The following is a 20984-nucleotide window of genomic DNA, read 5'->3' on the forward strand; positions in this document are numbered from 1 at the left end:
CGGTGCGTACGTTATCAGCCGTTAGCACATCCGGCGGACGCGGAAGTATCTTTCTCTATTTTTAACTTTTATTGCATTTTTTTTTTAAAGAGAGAGAGAGAGAGACAGACAGACAGACAGACAGAGTAGTAGTAGTAGTAGCAGTATTAGCATCAGCAACAGAGTAAAGCTAGTATAGTAGTAACAGTAGTAGTAGTTGTAGTAGTAGTAGTAGAAGTAGTAACATCAGCAGCACCAGAGTAGAAGTTATTAGTAGCAGTAATAGTAACAGTGGTAGTTGTAGTAGTAATAGTAGTAGTAGTAGCAGAGTAAAACCTTGTAATAAAACATACAAACTATACTGCTACCACACCACTTACCTATAGTCTGATCTCTAACTTTGTCCGGTCCTTCAGCCCATCCTGCCGACTCTCCCTCACCCTCCTTGCCCCCATCACCAGCCCCTGCCACTGCGTTGGAGGTATCTGTGGAGGTATGCATGTATGATGTTTTGAAGGGCACACACACACACACACACACACACACACACACACACACACACACACACACACACACACACACCATCTACTGCTCTTGAGTCATGTGTGCAGGAAAGTATGTATTTATGAAGATATATTGAAGGGCACACACACACACACACACACACACACACACACACACACACACACACACACACACACACACCATCTACTGCTCTTGAGTCATGTGTACAGGAAAGTATGTATTTATGAAGATATATTGAAGGGCACACACACACACACACACACACACACACACACACACACACACACACACACACACACACACACACATCACCTTTGTCGTGGTGTTCAGCGTGATATGAGTCGCCGCAGTGCACGTACAGACCAGCTAGGGTGACGCCAGCTGCTTCCCACACCCTAACAGCTAAATCCACACCTCCATCCTCCTCCCACCACACACCAGCTGCGGGGGGAAGCACAAATATTACTTTTAGTACATTATTACACCGGCGACGTACACATCCATAGTCTCGCTGGGTAAGGACGCTCCCTAACGCCTCTTCCTTAACGATTTATTTTTGAAACTACCCATTACCTCTTCCATAACGATTTGTTTTTCAGACTACTCATTACCTTTTCCTTAACGATTTATTTTTATACTCGTTACCTCTTCCTTAGCGATTTATTTTCGAAACTACTCATTACCTCTTCCTTAGCGATTTATTTTTCAAACTACCCACTACCTCATCCTTAACGATTTTTTTTTTCATCTACTGATTACCCCTTCCTTAACTATTTATTTTTGAAACTACTCATTACTTCTTCCTTAGCGATTTATTTTTATACTCGTTACCTCTTCCTTAACGATTTATTTTTGAAACTACTCATTACCCCTTCCTTAGCGATTTATTTTTGAACTTACTCATTACCTTTTCCTTTGCGATTTATTTTCGAAACTACCCATTACCTCTTCCTTAGCGATTTATTTTCGAAACTACCCATTCACATCCTCTGTTCTGCTTCTTACATCTTTTTAATGTCGACATAGATTGCATAACAGGAATATAGTAACGGAGCAGAGTCAGGAATAAATCGGTAAGAAGGAGGTGTTTGTGAGCGTCCTGAAATAATTATACAGTATATTATAGATTTTGTAGTGACTATACTCCTTTTACTCTAACTTGGCCTAAAATTTCCATCTCTCAATCTTGAGTACTGAGTTACACCAAGAGATTAACGCTTGAATATGATGCTAGTCATGAAGAAGTGCTGTGTAGAGGATGTAGAGCCGTAGTATTGTCAGGCTGCCACTGAGCTACGTGAAATAAGGTGCAGACGAACAAAACCCTGGGCCAAGTTGAGGTGAAAGGACTATAAGGCAGTGTATTATTTTTTTTTTATTTCCGTTCAGCTTACACACACACACAAACACACACACACACACACACGTTAAATAATTCCCAGGTTTTAAAGGTAGATATTCAACCCATATATATACTGTATATTTTATTTCATGTAATTATTTTGTGGAGAGAGAGAGAGAGTAATTAGTATAAGTAGCTAATATTTGTCTGTAAAGCTAATTCAATCTATCCATCTATAGCCAGACGTCTTAATCCCGTAAGGGGTGGCCACAAACAAATCGTCTCCATGTCGCACTGTCCCCCGCCATTTCACTGCCCTGCTCCCAGCTTACACTCCCTTCTCTCATATACCTCTCCACTCCATCCCTCCATCTCATCCTTCGCCTCCCCCTCCTTTAATTGACCTGACCTAATTATTGACCTTGACCTGACCTCGCTTGTTGCCGCAGTCCACCTTGAGGAAGACGGACCATGCCTTGCCGGGGGGAGGGGAGGCCTTGGCAAGGGTATCCACGGCCAAGGCAGAGTCCACCAACACGTGAAACTGCTCCAGGCGTCTGTAGGGAGTCAAGCAGGTGAGTCAGCCATATCAGACTTACAATAGTAGTAGTAGCAGTAGTAGTAGTAATAATTAGCAGTAGTAGTAGTAGTAGTAGTAGCTGCTGTAATAATAATAATAATAGTAGTCGTAGTAGTAGTAGTAATAATAATAAATATAATAATAATAATAATAATAATAATAATTGTAGTAGTAGTGGTAGCAGTAGCAGTAGTAGTAGTAGCAGTAGTAGTAGTAATAAGAGTAATAATAATAATAAAATAAAAAACCCATCCTAGCCTTCAGTTATGTAACTATGGCATAAACTAACCAAAATCATTTTATCTAGAGTTATATGACTAATTCAACCCAACCTAAACAATCTAACCCAGCCTAGAGGTGACGTAACTAACCCAGCGCAATCTAACGAGCCTGACTATTCTGTGAAGGGACGTATGTGCGACCAAACCTGCCCTAAAGAACTTAAAAATCGTCCTAACCTAACTTAACCCAGCCTACGGGACTTAACCAGGAATAAGGGTAATTTGTGTATATACAGACCCTGCTTCATCTAAATCACCTAAGACGACCTAATCGTGAGGCTATGCGATTCATCTAACCTTGAGAGAGAGAGAGAGAGAGAGAGAGAGAGAGAGAGAGTTGACCTACCTGGTGAGCTCCGTGACCCTAGGCAGGTGAAAAGGTATAAAAGGGTAGCCATAGAGGATGTCATCAAAGCCGTGTGTGGCATAGAACTCCGCCTCCTGCAGTGTGGACGTCACCAGGCCTCTCTTGCTGCCCCCTGTCTGCAGCACCGCCCCCTCTCTGAAACACGTACATACATAAATACATATAGATTGATAGATACTTACATACACATACATACATACATGGATACATACACATACATACACAGACACATACCTACATACATACATACATACACGTACGAGTACATACACAGACACCTACCCACATACATAAATAGACACCTACATACATACACATGCTAGTACATAAACATATATACATATCCATCAGTCCATACATACAAGGACATACATACATACATATACATACACAATCATACATAGATACACACATACATAAATACTATCCATTATTTTCAAACTCGAATTCCATCGTTCATGTCTTAGCTTCAGCACGTCCACCAAGTTTTGGCTAAATCGGATCGAAACTATTTAAGTTAGCCTTGCCATATTGTCCCCAAAAAATAGTATACCAGCATTTTGACTGACCCTTAATCCTTCCACGTAGGTTTGGTTGGAATCTGATTGAAAAAGAGAAAATTAGTACACTACAACTTCGCCCCGCACATACAACTCGGCCCCTTTCAAGAGTTAATCAGTGACAGAGTAGATTGTAAGATCTTTGCTAGCATTTAAAATTGAACAAAAGAGAGCCAGCTTCAATATCCCTTCATTTCGCGATGCCTAAACACACTGCGCTGAAAAGACTAGAGGCTACAGGCAGTTCCAGAGTACACCTGTTGCATACATGAAGGACTGAGAATATATGTGAACGTTTGTATTAGAAAGTTGGACAGAAAAAAGGGTAAAAGGGCGTTGCTATATTAGACTGGTGTGCGCGCCATATAGAGGTTAGATGCGGAGAGAAGAGACTCCAAGGTCAGTGAAAGATGACCGAGTTGTGTGTCGTTGAACATTAAGGGATATTACCGTGGAAGATTTTGGCAGGATGAAAGTTGTAGGAATTGAGTTTTTCATGTATTTTGAACAACAGGGGGTCGTGTGTGTGTGTGTGTGTGTGTGTGTGTGTGTGAGAGAGAGAGAGAGATAACTTACATAGTCTTGTGCGTCTTGGTCTGTGCCCTAAGCTTCAGTCCCAGCTTCTTACAAGTGTCAATCATGTTACTGCAGTTGGTCTCCACCTTAGCCTTGTCCACTAGGAAGGCAGGGGTAGTCAGTTCGCTCACTCGTAGCCCCACACTCGTCATCTCGTCACTCGTCCCTGCTAGAACATAAGAAAAGGGGATATCTGCATTATTCGTCATTGCTAGAATAGACATCTGCATTATTCGTCACCATTAGGATATCGGGTAAGGGAATAACTGCATTTTTCGTCACTATTAGCATGCTGGATAAGGGAATAACTGCACTTTTCCTCACTTAGAACATCGGATATGGGAATAACTGCATTTTTCGTCACTACTAGAATATCGGATATTGGAATAATTGCATTTTTGTCACTTAGAGTATCGGATATGGGAATAATTGCATTTCTTGTCACTACTAGAATATCGGATAAGGGAATAACTGCATTTTTCGTCACCACATTCGCCATTAATGAAATATCGGGTAAGGGAATAACTGCATTACTCGTTATTACTAGAACATTAGAGAAGGAAATAACTCCACATTCGTCATTACTAGAATATCATAAAAATAACTCCATTATTTGTCACCTCACCACTTGTCCTTGCGATAACCTCAGAAACTCGTATATTTATTACAATTATCTTCATCTAACGGAACTAGACCACTCTCACGACTTGGAAAATAGGACTTGGTTGCATGGAAGTCGATGAGCCGCTGAGTCGTATTCTAAATGGGTCTGGAAATTCGTGGCACCTCATCGTTAGCAATTTATTCTGCATAGTACACCATAACATTGAATTGTATAGTATTTATATCATTTTCATATCAACGTGGTACGAATTGGTAACATGAAAAGGATTTTAAGGTGTAATATATAGACCTAGAAGAAATGATAAAAAAAAAAAAAATGCCACCTACACTACGAGTTTTAGCTATAAATTTCAGATGAGTCTCCTTGGTTACTAGCCAGGTTTCTTTTTCACATGAAGGAACTGGGCCAGTCTCGTAACTTGAATACTAACTTCGTGACAGATTTTTCTCAGTGATTTATTTTGCACATTACTCCAACCTGTAAACTGATACATGGATACTGAGCTGTTTCCGGGAGAGCTGCGACATACATCTTTAAATTTGGGCAGGAATATTGAGTTTAATGTTGTTCTGGTGTGCACTGTGGCTGGTGGAGGAAAGGGATAGATGACGTTCCATAGTTGTTGACGCCACTTGACAGGCACTCAGGTAAAGGTATAATTATTCAACTGTTCCACAATTAAAGTTTCCTCTAAGTTGGATAAAAGCTAAGTTGATCTTGCCCCATGACCTATTGACTTAAAGCAATAAATGTATTTCTTGGCTGACCCTGAACCCTTCCACCAAGTTGGGGGTTGAAATTGGATCGAACTTTGACCATGCCGTGTGTGACCTTGACCTTTGATTGATTCCTAAAATTGAGTCACTGTATTCTTGGATTACCCTCAACATTTCCTCCAAGTTTGGTCCTAAGTAGATAAGAACTGGCTAGGTCAACGCTTAGTCTAGTCCAGTGACTCTGACATTCGACCTGTTATATAAAAACACTAGGCTTCCTCATGGGCTGACCCTCAACCCTTCCACCTAGTTTGGTTAAAATCGGATAAAATGTTTGGTTCTTTAGTTAGCACACACACACACACACACACACACACCACTCAGAACATAACATCCGCTCTTGCTTCACGATCACGGGAAAAGAAAGAAAAAAAAAAGGCAGCAGGGAAGCTGCCGCAAATCTCCTTAAATGCCAACTAAATAAACACATTTCCATTTAGTCACTCTGGTATTCACTGGTTACGAAAATACCAAGGACACAAAGGTGCAGAGAGGAAATTGAGGTGTGTTAGACTTACTGTTTGTGCAGATCTAGTCTTGTGTCCTTGGGTAGAGAAACTGGGCACACTAACTCGGTACCCGTAGTCCCGTACCCACCACCACACACACACACACACACACACAGCAGTTATATGAAGCTATTTGACAGAATGAGCTCTGAAATAAGAGTATACACTGAGTTTAACAAACTTAAGTCAGAGATGCGTGGAAATGATAAAAAGTGTTTTGTCACTGTGAGTTTGCCAGAAAGTGTCCCAGCTAATCATTGTGTGGCACCCTCATTCCTGCGAAACAGCACTTACTTCTTCATATCGATTGTCTATAATAGTCTCACATTATTCACATACTTAAGAATCGTACAGTGACCAGAAATAAAGCTGATTATTTGTGGGAAGATCCGAAGATTTGCCGCATTTATATGCAAAATTTTAAGCAATCAGTGACAGACCATTAAGAAACCTATCATTCTATTATAAGCTATTTTTACTTGAAATTAACAAGAATTTAACTTATTTCGACCAAAAGGCAGTGCCTCCTTTCACCACTGATGTTTGTGTATCAGCCCCACCGTGGCAGACGACATGCATACTGCGAGGAGTGATGGGTGTATAAAAATCAGTATAAACATGGTACATAATTTTATGATATTTTAAGGTCCTTATTTTCTGTGCAACATTTGTAATCAGTTCCTAATGGACGAAACCATGAATTGTATAATTATAGTAGGTAAAATGTCCCGAGATGAAGATGCGATGAAACATACAAACATAACACGGTCACGGGTACCGGCGAAACAGGCGATGTTGTTATTTCCTTGAGTTTCTGAGAGTTTCCAGTGGCAGTGATAAAGACCGCTGATGCTATATCCCACCTGTGGTTATTGAAGTGAAATACAGACAACAACGGACTGTACGTCGAGTATCATCAGCAGCCACTGCGAGGGATACTAACTCCAGATAGGAAGCGGTTGAACTGCAAGATGTCAATTTTCAGGGTTTGTTGGTTTTCATAGTCTTGTATGTGTGTGTGTGTTTTATGCTATCTTTTTTTTTTTTTTTCTGACCACATGCCAGCTACACTGTCATAGGTTTTCGTGTGTACAATGCAGTATTTTGGTAATTCCAGCAGTTTTTCAGCATCACTGACATTTCAGTTCATAATTGATCAGGCTTATTTCAGGAGTGGGTAAATTTTTAGAAGTAACCAACGTTTTCTTTTCTTATTATTTTTATGTTTTCCAATGCAAAATACTTTGTTGTAATTAGTTTTTCATTCATTCATTCATTGCCAGACGCCATGTATCCCAAACGGGGTGGCCAAGGGCTTAGAGTTAATTGTTTTACAGGGAGGGGCACTAATCCTCCACCAACCCCACTTGACACGTAGGGATGCCAACAGCATCTGGTGTTCCCAGGCGGTCACCCATCCAAGTACTAACCAGACCCAACGTTGCTTTGACCTTCATTTTTTGGGGAAAATTCCCCTTTTGGAATTTTAAGTATGATTTCCAAAAGAGGGCTTATCCCCCAAAATCAAGATCAAAATTAATTAAAAACACACTATTTTGCATTAAACTAATCTAACCTAACCCAACCTAAGGCCTGACATAGACCGAGTGCACACATCTGCACCAGCCAATATGGCGCGACATTCATCTGCTACTGAGCGATAGCCTAACCTAAGCCACTACATGACTACCCCTACAAAATTTGCTCCCCCAACTCAAACTAGGCTTAAAAGGTAAGTCTTAGTTAGAATAGTTCAGGGACGTAATATAATGAAAATTGGTAACGTTGGTTACTTCTAAAGTTATACCCAGGAGTGTTCTATACTTAGATCCCGTCTGTACAAACACTTTTGCTTCCATGACACATACATTGTAAGTACCGTATATAACGACGGATATATGGTATAATTTTTTTATTGTAGCTGTTTGGCAGCCACGATGAGAGTCACATGATGAACTCTTAAACAAAATCCCAAGCTGAGTTGCTGCCTAACGAGTGTTAATGCAGTTTTACCATGATCTCTGTCAGCAACAGGCATTTTCCCATGGATGACGATCTTTTGGGGAATGTTAGGCTGTTAACTAATGATCTATCTGTCCGTCTATAGCCAGACACCATAATCCTGTAACGGATGTCCATTTAACTTTGAGTTGCTTATTTCACAGGGAGGGGTACTAACCCTCCGCCAACCCATTTGTTGATACGTAAGGAACACATTTGGTAAGGGGTGGTTATGTTGTTACCACCCCGCACTGTAAATGGTTTCCTGGCTTACCATTAGGCTTGTCACTCAATGTAAAGCCACCTTAAAAAGAATGGAGAGTAATAAAAAGTGATAGGAAAGATGGGAGAAATAGGAAAAGAGTAGGGCAGACACAGAAAAAGAATAATAAAGAAGGAAGAAGTAGGCAGCACAACATCAAGTGTTAGGTTGATGGCCGCCACCACCTACCGGTACCACAAACTTGACCTAACCAAACCTAACCTAATGAAAGGTTGGAATTTAGGTTGGTCAGGATTGAACCGCTCAAAGTTAGGTTTAGTGGGGTCAGGCAAGGTTAATGCCTTAAAATGGTTCGTAATTTACTTCACAGGGGAGGGAATATCCCCAAAAGTAATTATTTCTGATGAAGATGACCTTAGAAATTTAATTAATCCTCTAAAAATCGAAGGGTAGCCTAAACCATAGCCTTTTAGCCAAGTTGAATGTGAGTTTGAATGAGAAAATTACGGTACCAACTTTTTTACAAGTTAAACACCACAGTTGTCATAAATCATCTTTGATTCCCGTAGAATATTTGATGTTTGAATTTGTGTTAACAGGATGTGTGACCACCTCACAAATATTTACAAAATGGAATTTTTTGGTACGGTAATTTTATCATTTCAGGCCTTAATTGATTTGAAGATAAACCTATATATGTTTTTTCCATGTTTTTTATGCATTTTGTTTGATAATTACCGTTATTGTTGTTGGAAATGGCCAGTTTATGTGGTGTCCCCCACCCCATGAAGCAGAATTTCAAGCCATTTTACATTAACCTAACCGAGTCCCTGTACAGTTCAATCCTAACTAAAACCTATTCCAGCCTTACCTTAGTTATCGGCTTGACAGTCCTGAATAGCAAGAGCAGGAGTGGGAGAGTGCCCGGTACCCACGAAAGCCAGGATGAAGCTGAGATGACAGGGAGGAAGTCAGCCGGTGATTAGCTAGAGCAAATCACATGACTCATCCTGACCAGCAGCTAGCTAGATAAAAAAATGTTATACCGGTATCTTCTTATCAAATTCTAAGAAGTGTCATATAAGGAAAAGCATTTAGACAGATGAGATTTACCTATAAAACACCCTCAAAATGTCTTGATTGATTATAGGCAGAAATGAGAATATTGCCTAATAGGCTATTTTACTTTCAGCTTCTTATGGATTTTGCCAATAATTTCTGTTTTATCCCTTTCCCCCCTACAGAAGCAACAGATTTTTAAAGACCTTTAAATACAGCAACGTATACAGGAAACCCTTCATAAGTCGAACTACGTGGGGCTCTAAGGTGGCTCAACTTAACAGATTTTCCAACTAGTTTCAAAAAAACTATAATACCCCCCACCCACAGTAATTGCAGATTTTAGGCTATGTGATTACTTGTTTATTAACACTAAACTGAAAAAGTATTTATAAAGCAATGAAAATTAAACATTAAAAACTATTTGGTGCATGTCATAGGCTAGGCGAGGATAAGAGGTTGCATAGTTGGAGGGGTGCAACAGTCACTTAATTATGTAAAATTCTGCATTTATTTACATCACTTTACAATCAATTAAACTAAAATATAACACTTGGAATATAATAAACTAAAATGTAGTGCTTGGAATATAAGAAATTAAAATGTAAACCTTTGAATAAACACTTAAGTCACACCTTGGTCAGAGTTTGACTTAATGGAAATTCTGCCTTCTGCAGGGTCAACTAATCGAGGTTTTACTGTAATGAGGACTTACTGTATTGTATTAACCCAGTTGTACACCATATATGCTTTACTGTGTTGGGTTTTGCGGTTGGAGTGACTCAGGGAAGACGGACTGCTAGTCTTGCATAGTCTCGGGTCACCCTTGGGCATGGTGTAGCACTCATTAGGCCACCAAGTACATAGTAGATGAGTACCGTAGTTACCATGGGAGTGGTGTAGGGACAAGGCCCGGATTAGTATCAGCCCCTTCCGTATGAAAAACCTTTCATAAGTCGTTATAAAATCATCAGAAAATGCACAAATGAGATTAAAAATGCATCATATGACTGAAGATGTTAATCTTAGGCTTTTCACAGTCAGGGCTGGTGCGGCAGTGTGTGTCTGCTGCCCGCTGTGCCTTCTCCACCACCACTCAAAGGAGCAGGATTCAGAATGAGCCTCCATATCTTGATGTAAGTTTTTTTTTTTTTTTTTTTTTTTTTTTTTTTTTTTTTAAATAATAATAATAATAAGACAGGTGAAGGAATTATTATATTAATTAAGATAATGATAAACTTTAAGACTACTGAGCTTTTTACATGTGTAATGAGATGTGGTTTAACTTAGAGGAACTTTCTAAGTTGTGTGATTACATGCTGCCATGCTAAACCTCTTATCCTGAAAGATATCTCACAGCATCTTGTCTTATGTTCTTCAGTGATGACCTCTTGTTCTTTCATTACACTGCTTTACACAATTACCCCTTCTTTATATGTAAGACACCTCAACTGACTCGTATGCAAGAGCTCACTAATACCTTCTGTACTGGTCCTGCTTCTCATTTTTACACCTAACTAACCAGCCGACGGTGACATATTCCAGTGTGCGTGTAGTTAACCATCCACATTTCATCATTTTTGGTTACAAATATTTACTTCATGCTTTGCCAAAGAAAATTTGACTTTTATAGCTCCACTGCAACCATTAATCCCTTCAATCCAGTAATGTATTTTTTCTATTTTATTTTTGCTGCTTCCAGACAATGTTATTCATCCTAAGAATGGCTATGCCTGTTAAAGGTGTTCATGAAGGCTATATCTAACCTCTCCATTTTAAAAGTTTGTCTTGAGGTGAATAAAATCAGCTGGAAATGGTAAGGATGGGATTAAAAAAAAAACAAAGCAAAGTGAATGGGTGAAAGTTGAATTAAAAGTTTCCCCCAGTTTACAGCATCAGGTACATGGAAAAAGTTTTGATATTTTGGGTCACTTCTTAGACTTTCTGTATATATTGACGAGGGCTAATATACAGTACTTTGCAGTGTAGGGTTGTATGCTAGGTATCATAGAAGATTTATTAGCACGTCTCCCTTAGCAATGTGTTTCACAGATTACGACTTAACACTCTTGCATGTAAATTTTAATATTTTAATATCAGCATAGCCTGGATCACTAACTGACAATCTGTCCTATATTTTGCATATTACACAGGTCTGGTTAGTACTTGGATGGGTGACCGCCTGGGAACACCAGATGGTGTTGGCATCCCTACGTGTCAAGTGGGGTTGGTGGAGGATTAGTGCCCCTCCCTGTAAAACAATTAACTCTAAGCCCTTGGCCACCCCATCTGGGATACATGGCATCTGGCAATGATGATGATGATGAATTTCCTCTTGTATATACAGTAATTAATGTCATTTTAATAGCAGCATCGTAAATGTCAGGACCAACTTGCCTATTCCCCAGGCTCCAATGCTTCTCATGGGGCAACGTAGGATTGGATGATGGATGGATGGATAATATCAGCATACTCTGCATATGTAACAGGCAGTAGGAGACTGAGGTGTAATGTTCAGAATTTATCACAAAGGCATAGGCAGTATGAAATCTCCAAAACCAGTTAGAGTATGACCATTAATATAGTATCTTCGTGCACAGTCTGGAGGACCTGAGATTCCCGAGTATGAGCTGGTCAATGTCCAGATCAAGGGTTATGACTTCACGGTTGTCGAGCATTATGCCAAATGGGTCCACAACACAGCACTCAACATGGGCATCGATGTAGAAGACAGGTTAGTGATGTAATGCGTAGTGTAATTAAGCCTCCAAATTCTCAAACATAATACTGTAAAGGCTCCAAATGCTCAAGTGTAATAAAGGCTGTGAATGCTCTTTTATTTTCTCTTTAAATACAGTACAGTACCTTAATTCCTGGTAATCTAGTACAGTAAGTCATTGTTTAACATGCTTTCATTTAACATGTTTTTTATTCCTATAAAGCTGTTAATAAATACAGGTAAAGGAATAGTTTTGTTATAATGAACCCTTTTTTTTTATTATTATTATGAAGCAGTCAGGATGTGCCAGTCAAAAGTCAGGGTTTATGCAACTCACATCAACTTTTATTCAGTACTGTATTTCACTTTCTTTTCTTTTCCTTTTTTACATTAAACATACACAAATGCCCCTGATCACAATTTTAAGTACATTTTTTATTCATGATTATATAAAGCTTTGAGTATGATTTTTTTTGTACCTCATAAGATAGTCTTTCTTGCTAAAACATAACCCTAACTTGGTAATTTTCACTTAACATCTTGAGGGAGGGGAAAAATGTGCGTTTTTAAAAAGTTTTGAAATACCAGTAACTTTGCATTGACAAACACAAAACCTATATGCATTGTTGAAAAAGCTGCATCACAGGTGGATCAATTTGCCTGGAGTATTTAGTGTGCATTTTAACCTGCCAACCCTGCTTTAATCGGTGCTTCTCAACTCAGTGACTGCCAAATTATTAGCTGTGACAGTTGGGAGGTTCTCAAGTCAGGTCCCTCAAGGTGTTAACCTGATAGTTTTAAGGAACACATCTGAATTGCCAGGTGAGGATTTACTGTACTGTAGTTTGGACATGCCAGTTGGAGTAACAGTCTTCTATAGGTTAAATCCCTAACCTAACCTTCAGGAGTAAAATAAAAATAATTTGCGGCAAAAATGTCATAGAAGAAAAGTGTCTTATCATTTTCTAAAATACCGAAAAAATGGATCAAAAACTCGTAATTCAGTTAGGGGTTGAAACGATAATAGAACCGAAGAAGCTTTAGACTTTTTATTCATGTAATGCCACCAAGGGAAGTAGTCTGGTCATGTGTCTTTAGTATACTGGACAGTGGAAGCAAGGGTGTAGCTAGGATTTTGAAAAGAGGCAGGCTAAAGGGTGGCCAAGCCTGATTATGGTGTGGCCTGAGGAGAGCTCTTTTTGGAGTTCCAGAAGTATTCCTCCTGAAATTTGCAGTGGCCAGTAGGGTGATCAGGCATATTTCAGGAGTGGCCAGTACCACCCCGGCCACCTCTGTAGCTACACCTTTGTATAGTAGTCAAACTTCAGACCCTAGACCTTGGATGGAGTAAAATGGGATTGGATGTTACCATTTACTATTTTATCCAACTTTTCTGCTTTGCTTTAACCTCACGCCTCCTTGTTTCTCCTCCAGCTGGGCAACCCCATGTGAGAAGCTACTTGTGCAGACCTTAAAGCCCTCCAGCACTACTGTAGAATCTGACTACCGTCTCCAAGTTTACGAACGTAATGTGCAGGTAAAGTTTTTATTTATATTTTTGTGATACGTTCTCTTACTATCTGTATGTACGCTTGGACAAAAGTTTACCAGCTATTCACTTTTCATCTACTTGACAAGTAAGACGTCCATCATTTCCTTGGCTGTTGCATCATATCAGAGAGAATCATGTATGGGTTAAGAAGCATTCCAGACATCTATCAGTGTAGAAATACAAAATAGCAGAGGAAGGTCAGTAGAAGAGATAAAACATTAAATAAACTTTTGCCCCTGACTGCATGTTTGTTGAACCCTAACCCCCCCCCCATAATTTACTGTATTAGGTTGTCAAATGAATCCCAAATATGTGGTGTAGAGTATTCAGTTGAATGTACAGTAAAGTTTATTGTATGAGACAGAGATGTATACTGATGTGTGCTTAATGCAGCCTGCCATTGCACTTGATAGAGACAACTGAGGTAGTTTTAAAAGCTGTGACATGTCTCTTATGAGGTTGGTCTGTTGAGCTGTGGCCTTACCTCATATAGGCAAGGTTTTCTGTCCCATACTACAAAGACTCTGGAAGGAACAGCAGCAGCATGCAAATTGTATAGCATATTAGATTGTCATCTGTCATTCCCATGTCCACAGTTGGGCTCTGAGGGAAAGGAAGAGCAGCTGAATTCATGCACTTCCTTGCCTAGTTGCCACATAGTTAACACCCAAGATAGACACAAACCTGTTTAGAAAAATGGTTCTTGTTGCGAAAATTGAGTTCAGAGTCTGTGGTGGCGAAGGAGGGAAGTAAAACATATAAAAGAGTGTCTTGTGCACATTTAATTGCATGTTAGGGTTATTTTGAAACAGTCTCAGACAATACTGTACTTTGTTGTGCTCGGGTACATGCTGGTTTCCCCCACCAACTGGGAAACTTACAACCACAGTAACTCCATAACTGATGATTTGAGCAGTTGTATTTCATGGGTAGGTGTGCCAAGCCGTTTCCAAGGTGTTGATATACATTTGAAATTTTTCATGATTGCTAAGTCTGCTTAATTTCCATGCCAGGAGGAAGTTTGGGACCTCCCTATGTCGCAGGCCACAGGTTTACCATGATGACATTTAATGATTGAGGAAGTGTTCTATTGTAGACTTGAAAAGAATACTGTTGTAGATTTCCTTGTAAACTGCTTAATGGAATGTACGTTGTTGAGTGGGTCTAGGAGAGCATGAAAGGTAGAGAGTGAAGAATAAATGAGATACAGTTTGGATTTTTGCCAGTTAGGGATACATCATACTGTTTTTTTGTAGTCAGACAATTACAGAACTTCCTGGGGGGGGGGAAAAAACTAGGTACGTTTTGTGGATTTGGAAAAGTGTTTGATTGGGTACCCCGAGAGGAATAATACCACCAAGGGAAGTAGTCTGGCTCCTTTATGCACAACAAGTCACAGTGGAGTAAGAGGGGCTGTGAGGGAGGGACTAGAGAGAGAAGGGAAGGTGGGTGGGGGGGACGAATAATGGGGTGGGGTGAGGGAGGGGAGGGAGGATAGGTCGGGGAGGGAGAATGAAATGCGAAGTTGTGGTCACATAATTTGTCTTTTTTTTTTTTTTTCCGGGGCATGATACAAAGGATTTAATGTTTGGTAGATAATGTTGCATTACACCTTGTATGGTGATGTCTGATAACAAACAAAAGCAGGAGCTTGAGAGAAATATACTGACACGACATCAAATACTAGTGCGGAACCGGATATTTGTGTTTATCCATGTACTTTGACTTAATACGCTAAATTGCATCTGGATGGCTTTGACTTATCGAATGTTTGTGTAAGAAATGTCCTCTTCCCTTACACGTAATTAATTTTAGAACTAAATATCATATGCAGCCTTTGACATGGCTGTGTCCACAGTAAATATGATCATCCTCTTGGTATACTCTCCCTTAATACGGTCACCATCATGTCATCTATTTTATGGCATCTCTGTATGAAAAGGCTATCAGTATTTAAAATAATTGTCTGTGCACATGGGTGGATATAATAATGATACCAGTATCTCTTATAATATGTTGCTTGGACTCCATGCCGGTATGAGTTTGAATGGCCGTCCAGCAACCCCTGCACTCCCTCATCACCTGGGAATGATATTTTCCTCCAACAAAAAACAGCTAGTTACAAATTGGTGGACAAGGCAATTATGTGTTGTGCTTGAAACTTCTGGCCCAGCACTAATGTTTGAGCTGTTGTGTCAGTATATTTCTCTTACAAGCCAGCCCTTGATATCACCACCTATCTAAAGCTTGTTATTTGATGATGTTACACCAGGTGTTTTGCAGCATTATCTGCCAGATATTAACTCCTTTATATCATGCCCCAAATGAGAGAAAATGAATAAATACTGCAGTGTGACCACCACTTCACATTTCATTCTCGCTCCCCTACCTACCCTCCCTTCCTTCCCTCACCCCACCCCCACACCATTGCTCGTTCCCCCACCCACCTTCCCTTCTCTATCTGACCCTTTCCTCACAGCCTCTTACTCTATTGTGACTTGCCGTGCATAAAGTAGCCAGCCACAGGCACAGGGTACCAGGGGATTGGTGATTATATATGACCGCAACAGTACACCAAGGTCCTGTCTTATGTACCCATCTGTTTATCATGACACTTGCATTATGGGATGTCACAGTCGGGTTGCCTTAGTAGTTGTTGTATGATTTATTTATGTTATTGTAGCTAATCCCATGTACTGTAATGATAGCCAGAATTCTTCCTTTGCATGCAGATAGCTGACCTGCCAGGTATCGTAGCACCACTCTTTCTGGAAGTGATCCAGGCGGGGCTGCCAGCAGGAGTAGAGCTGCAAGTGCATCCCCATGATGAGGAACACACAAAGGTATAGTGCCTCCCAGCTTCACACTGAGCTTTCACACTTCCTCACCACATTCATCAGAACCACCACACACAGGTAACCCCCCACCACCATCTTACCTTCACACCACCTCATCACCCTCATTCTCTGTCATTTATTGTCCAGGCTAACACTTGCTTCTGTTTCACTGAAATTCCAGTTAGTAATGGTACTGAGTTGGGGGGTTGATTTATTTTATGACTCATCAGCTGAGCAATTTGTGTTGTGCTTAACTCCTTTTAGTTTATTTATATTTGCTATATGAGACTCTCACATTGTTGCAAGTCTTTTTTTTTCCAACACCTTTCAGCAACTGTTAGGATGTAATTAGCTGATTTTGTCACTTAGCTTGGCTTCCATAGAATGCTTCAGCCACACCAGGACTAACACCAATAGGGATTCCTAGTGAGAAACAGTGTTGCTTATATGTGTGTGTATTTGCTACCGTTAGATGATTTTATACAGCTTTTATTAGACCTTTTGCAATGAAGGGGGAAATGAAGGCTGTATCTGCCTCTCAGGTTCAAGAAAGCTCTAAACCCGAGCAAAACTGCCTCAACATATTGAGAATACAGTACAGGTAATAGGGAAAATACTTAATTTGATAGAAGGGTTTAACAGCCACCAATGTTTTATGATAAAAATTACTGTCAGATGTGAAAATTTTAGCAAGATTTCAATGGGAAGAGTTCTGCATTATACTGTGTTTGTGTGTGTAGGATGAGTCAAGCATTTTCATATTTCTTCAAGAGTGGTACATGGTTAGTAGCTGTTGTTGTTCAGCCCGTTTGTGTTCTTGGTTTAGTAAGGTCAAGTATTTTCCTTAGATTTATTGCAACATATGTTTTAATGAATACAATCAGTCATCAAGTTCTCACTTAAAGTTCCTTCAAAAATGGAATAGAATCATATGCAGATACACAAAAAAAGAAAATGGATCTTTGAACTGAAGGGGTTAACTGCTCCCCCACCACCCCCACCCCAGACATGTGTATTCCAGCTTGGGAGAGACTTTACGATCTAGAGAGGCGAGATGCCTTCTGCATTCCACACAGCCATTTGAACCTCCATGTTTTTCCTAGGGTTCTGGGTAATATCATCATCATCATCAACCGGACTTCCTTTCCCACCCAAGGGCAGGGTGAGGAGTAGCAGTGTCCAGACAGCACAAACTTGCCCAATCCAATAGGCCATGCTTCCATTCACTCATCATTCAAGCCCCCGGAATCCTGGCTCTTCCAGATATGCCAGAAACATTCGCCACATTCTGCAGCTTCACACAAACATATCCAATTGAGTCAGTCCGGACTCTGACATGCATACAAAGGGTGCCAAAATCCCTGATCATGCACTTCTCACAACATTCATCCAGCCAGCTTGATCTCTTGTCAGTTCCCTAGCCTCACCGACTTCCAAACCTCTCTTCCTCAAACACTCATCCACCATATCTCTCCACCTTCTCCTTGGCCTACCTCGCCTCCTCCCTCCTTCAAATTCACTCATGTATACCTTTTTCACCACTCTGTTGTAATCCATTCTTTCCATATGACCATACCATCTCAGGACACTCTTCGATTCTGGTGTCTACTGACTTCCTTACTCCACACCTTTCACGAATCACATTATTTCGTATCCTAACCACCCTCTGTACCCCACATACATTCCTCAGCAGTCCCATCTCCACTGCTCTCACTCTTGACTTTTCATTTTCATGCCACACCATAGTCTCACACCCGTATGTTAAAGTTGGCACTGACACTCCCTCATGTAAGCCTCGTGCAGCCTTCATTGCACCAGCTACTTTTCTTCATTGTGTCACTCTACTTTCAACTTCTTTTGCACATTTTCCTCTCTTTTCTGTCACTGTACCCAGGTATTTGAACTCTCTCACCAATTCCAGTCTCTCCATTCACTGTGACATCGCACTGGGAGTCACCTTCTCTCTCAATGACCATCACTTTACTCTTCTCTACATTTACTCTCAAGGCACAACACTCACAGACATCAGCAAAACACTGCACTAGCCTACCAAGTTCTTGCCCGGTACTTGTTCTTGTCTCTGGGTAATACATAATCCATAATATACAGGTCTGCATCATGCGTGAATCTAATGAGTTAGCCTTGTTGCAGATACGCTACATCCCAGACCTTGAGTTGAAAGATCTCCATCAGCAGCTTCAAGACCTTGGTGGCCCCAGCAAGAAATAGGATGGAATATTATGCAGTACTTTGTTATGTAAGTTCTTATGATACATTGCCCTGTTTAATGTTTTTTTCATCCTTGAATCTCAAGAAAAAGCAAAAAAATAGATTGCCTCATGGCCTTCTGTAGTTGTTATTATTATTTTTGTTGTTGTTATTGTGACTCCAAGCTCATCAGGACATGAACTTGGTGGACTGCAGGCTGAGATTGTCCTTTTCCTTACTACATCATCTGTTAGGGAACTTTACTTCATTTAACTAGGTGGAGATTTTCTTACTTTTGGCAGCTTATTTCCCTTAGCCTAGTGGCAGGAAACTGCACTTCATCATGACTAGCACCGTATTGTAGTGTTAATGTATTGTTAGTGCTCTCCTCGTACATTCAAGAGAGCAGGCAATTATACACCAAGTTAAAGTGAATAGAGGATAGAGGAGGAGGAGTTTGTACCAGTAAAGCTGATACAGAATTCCAGTTTCCCCCAGTTCACAGTACTGGTTTGATGAGAATATGATGCCTTTCCCCCAGTTCATAGTACTGGTGATGAGAATATGATGCCTTTCCCCCAGATCACAGTACTGGTTTGATGAGAATATGATGCCTTTCCCCCAGTTTACAGTACTGGTTTGATGAGAATATGATGCCTTTCCCCCAATTTACAGTACTGGTGATGAGAATATGATGCCTTTCCCCCAATTCACAGTACTGGTTTGTTGAGAATACAATGCTTTTGGAACACCCGTGCTATGTATGTTTAAAACTTCCTGCATTTACGACTCACTGTATTTTAACTCCTTCACCAGCATCGTCTCCCAGGGTTGGCCGAAGGTAACACGGGAGGAAGACACGCTGGCTGGTACAAACGCGGATGTATCACTGTTGTCAGGTACTATTTCCCAGTAAACAGTAGTAGATTTGTACTTTCTTGTATCTTGTTATATTTTTATCATCATATTTATCAATTGAATATACACCAGTTAAACCTTTGAATTGGGTGACCGTTTTATTATTATTATTTAGTTACTATTTTTATTGTTATTGCGAACTCCAGATATTATTATTTAAACTTACGAGAGCTCTCTCACACGGAAGGGGTTGGGGAAGGCTCTACATTCTTTACTGTATATCTGATCCGGTTCAGTAAGTTACCTCTGCTGAATAAAACTGCCTTGGATGAGAAAGGGGGGGGGGGGGGTTCATGGGACTGAAGAGGCTTAAGGTCAGAGGTACTGATAATGAAACTTCAGTTCAAATACTGAAATTTTTTTCAATATAATACACTTTTAGTTCATTCATGCAGTCCAGTGCATGAATTAACATTATATTTGTAATAAATACATGTGCATTGGATACAGAGTATTATCTACATGCAGTCATGTTGATATATGTTACAAAGGCATGATGTGCTTTACAGTAAATACAAGTGGAGAAAATATTCTTGGAAATAATAATAGTACAGCACATAAGTTACTGTGGAAATCAGTTATGAAAAAATAAATATGGGTGAACACTACTGAAAGTTACATATGAAGTCAGTAAACAACATGTTCGCGTGTAGAGTTCATCCATAGTGAAGATCCACAAACCAGCCAGGAACTAAGACATATTCACCTTAGTATTTCAAGTTTCAGTTTTCTGTTTCCATAGCATTAGCCGTGTGAAGTCAGTAGCTACCAGTAAAAGCTGACCACTATTATCAGATTATGTGAGCTTGCCAGTACAGTATTGTAATATGTATATACTGTACAGTACATTACCTAATGTATTATTTTTTTTATAAACACTTGATGAAAGCATGCATTTATATATTCCTGCCAACCCTAACCTTGAAGAGTAAGATGTGATTATCATGAACCTCTTTAATGACATGCAGTATTGTACCATCACACTCCTCTGAAGGTTACTTGGTACCTGAAGGCCTTGAGACCTTCATATTTACTTCTCTTTGAAACCAAGCTACCAGTTTCAGCTACCATTAGGTCACAGAGGAATGGCCATGTGAAATACAGTAGTCATATACTGTCATGTGTACATATTTGTGCAGAACCAAAAGTGGAGTACTAAAATTGTCATATATGTAGTTAATCCCTCTTGCAGATTTTAACATCGGGCTGCTGAATTTTACTTTATGTACAGTAAAAAAAATAATAATACTAACAATTTGGTTTGATGCCTGGTATCCCTGAAGGGCTAAGGCGTTGCCCCTGGGTAGAGGACTTTGGACTGGAGCGTGTAGCATTTTATGACCGGAT

At 40.0% G+C, this 20984-nt stretch overlaps 2 protein-coding genes across 6 annotated transcripts in view; one reads left to right on the forward strand and one right to left on the reverse strand.

Moving 5' to 3' along the window:
- LOC145398176 (D-serine dehydratase-like) overlaps positions 1-6358 on the reverse strand; it is a 10986-nt gene extending 4628 nt beyond the window's left edge. The window contains exons 1-6 of one of the 4 annotated variants that reach the window (XM_080271146.1): positions 6302-6358; positions 4211-4379; positions 3054-3209; positions 2279-2403; positions 817-945; positions 360-464 (exon numbers count right to left, since the gene is read on the reverse strand). In XM_080271146.1, the coding sequence (XP_080127272.1) occupies positions 360-464; positions 817-945; positions 2279-2403; positions 3054-3209; positions 4211-4362 (667 nt within the window). In that variant the 5' untranslated portion in view covers positions 4363-4379; positions 6302-6358. Of the gene's footprint in view, positions 1-359; positions 465-816; positions 946-2278; positions 2404-3053; positions 3210-4210; positions 4380-6129; positions 6238-6301 lie in introns of those variants that run through there. The other 3 variants (XM_080271153.1, XM_080271130.1, XM_080271138.1) reach the window with 3 other exon arrangements.
- Positions 6359-6896: 538 nt separating this feature from the next.
- On the forward strand, positions 6897-20984 carry mRpL48 (mitochondrial ribosomal protein L48). 2 transcript variants are annotated; one of them, XM_080271162.1, is made up of 7 exons: positions 6897-7106; positions 10444-10539; positions 12004-12137; positions 13557-13659; positions 16407-16517; positions 18663-18768; positions 19536-19665. In XM_080271162.1, exons 1-6 carry the CDS (start codon positions 7092-7094, stop codon positions 18738-18740), a joined length of 537 nt encoding a protein of 178 aa, XP_080127288.1. In that variant the 5' UTR covers positions 6897-7091; the 3' UTR covers positions 18741-18768; positions 19536-19665. The 2 variants fall into 2 exon arrangements, with proteins under 2 accessions (XP_080127288.1, XP_080127284.1); XM_080271158.1 differs by lacking the exon at positions 18663-18768 and having other exon boundaries at positions 19536-20984.

Source organism: Coenobita brevimanus, chromosome 5 (genome assembly GCF_032717465.1).
Source record: "Coenobita brevimanus isolate Jiangsu-jjx chromosome 5, ASM3271746v2, whole genome shotgun sequence".
In the NCBI taxonomy this organism is placed as follows: Eukaryota; Metazoa; Arthropoda; class Malacostraca; order Decapoda; family Coenobitidae; genus Coenobita; species Coenobita brevimanus.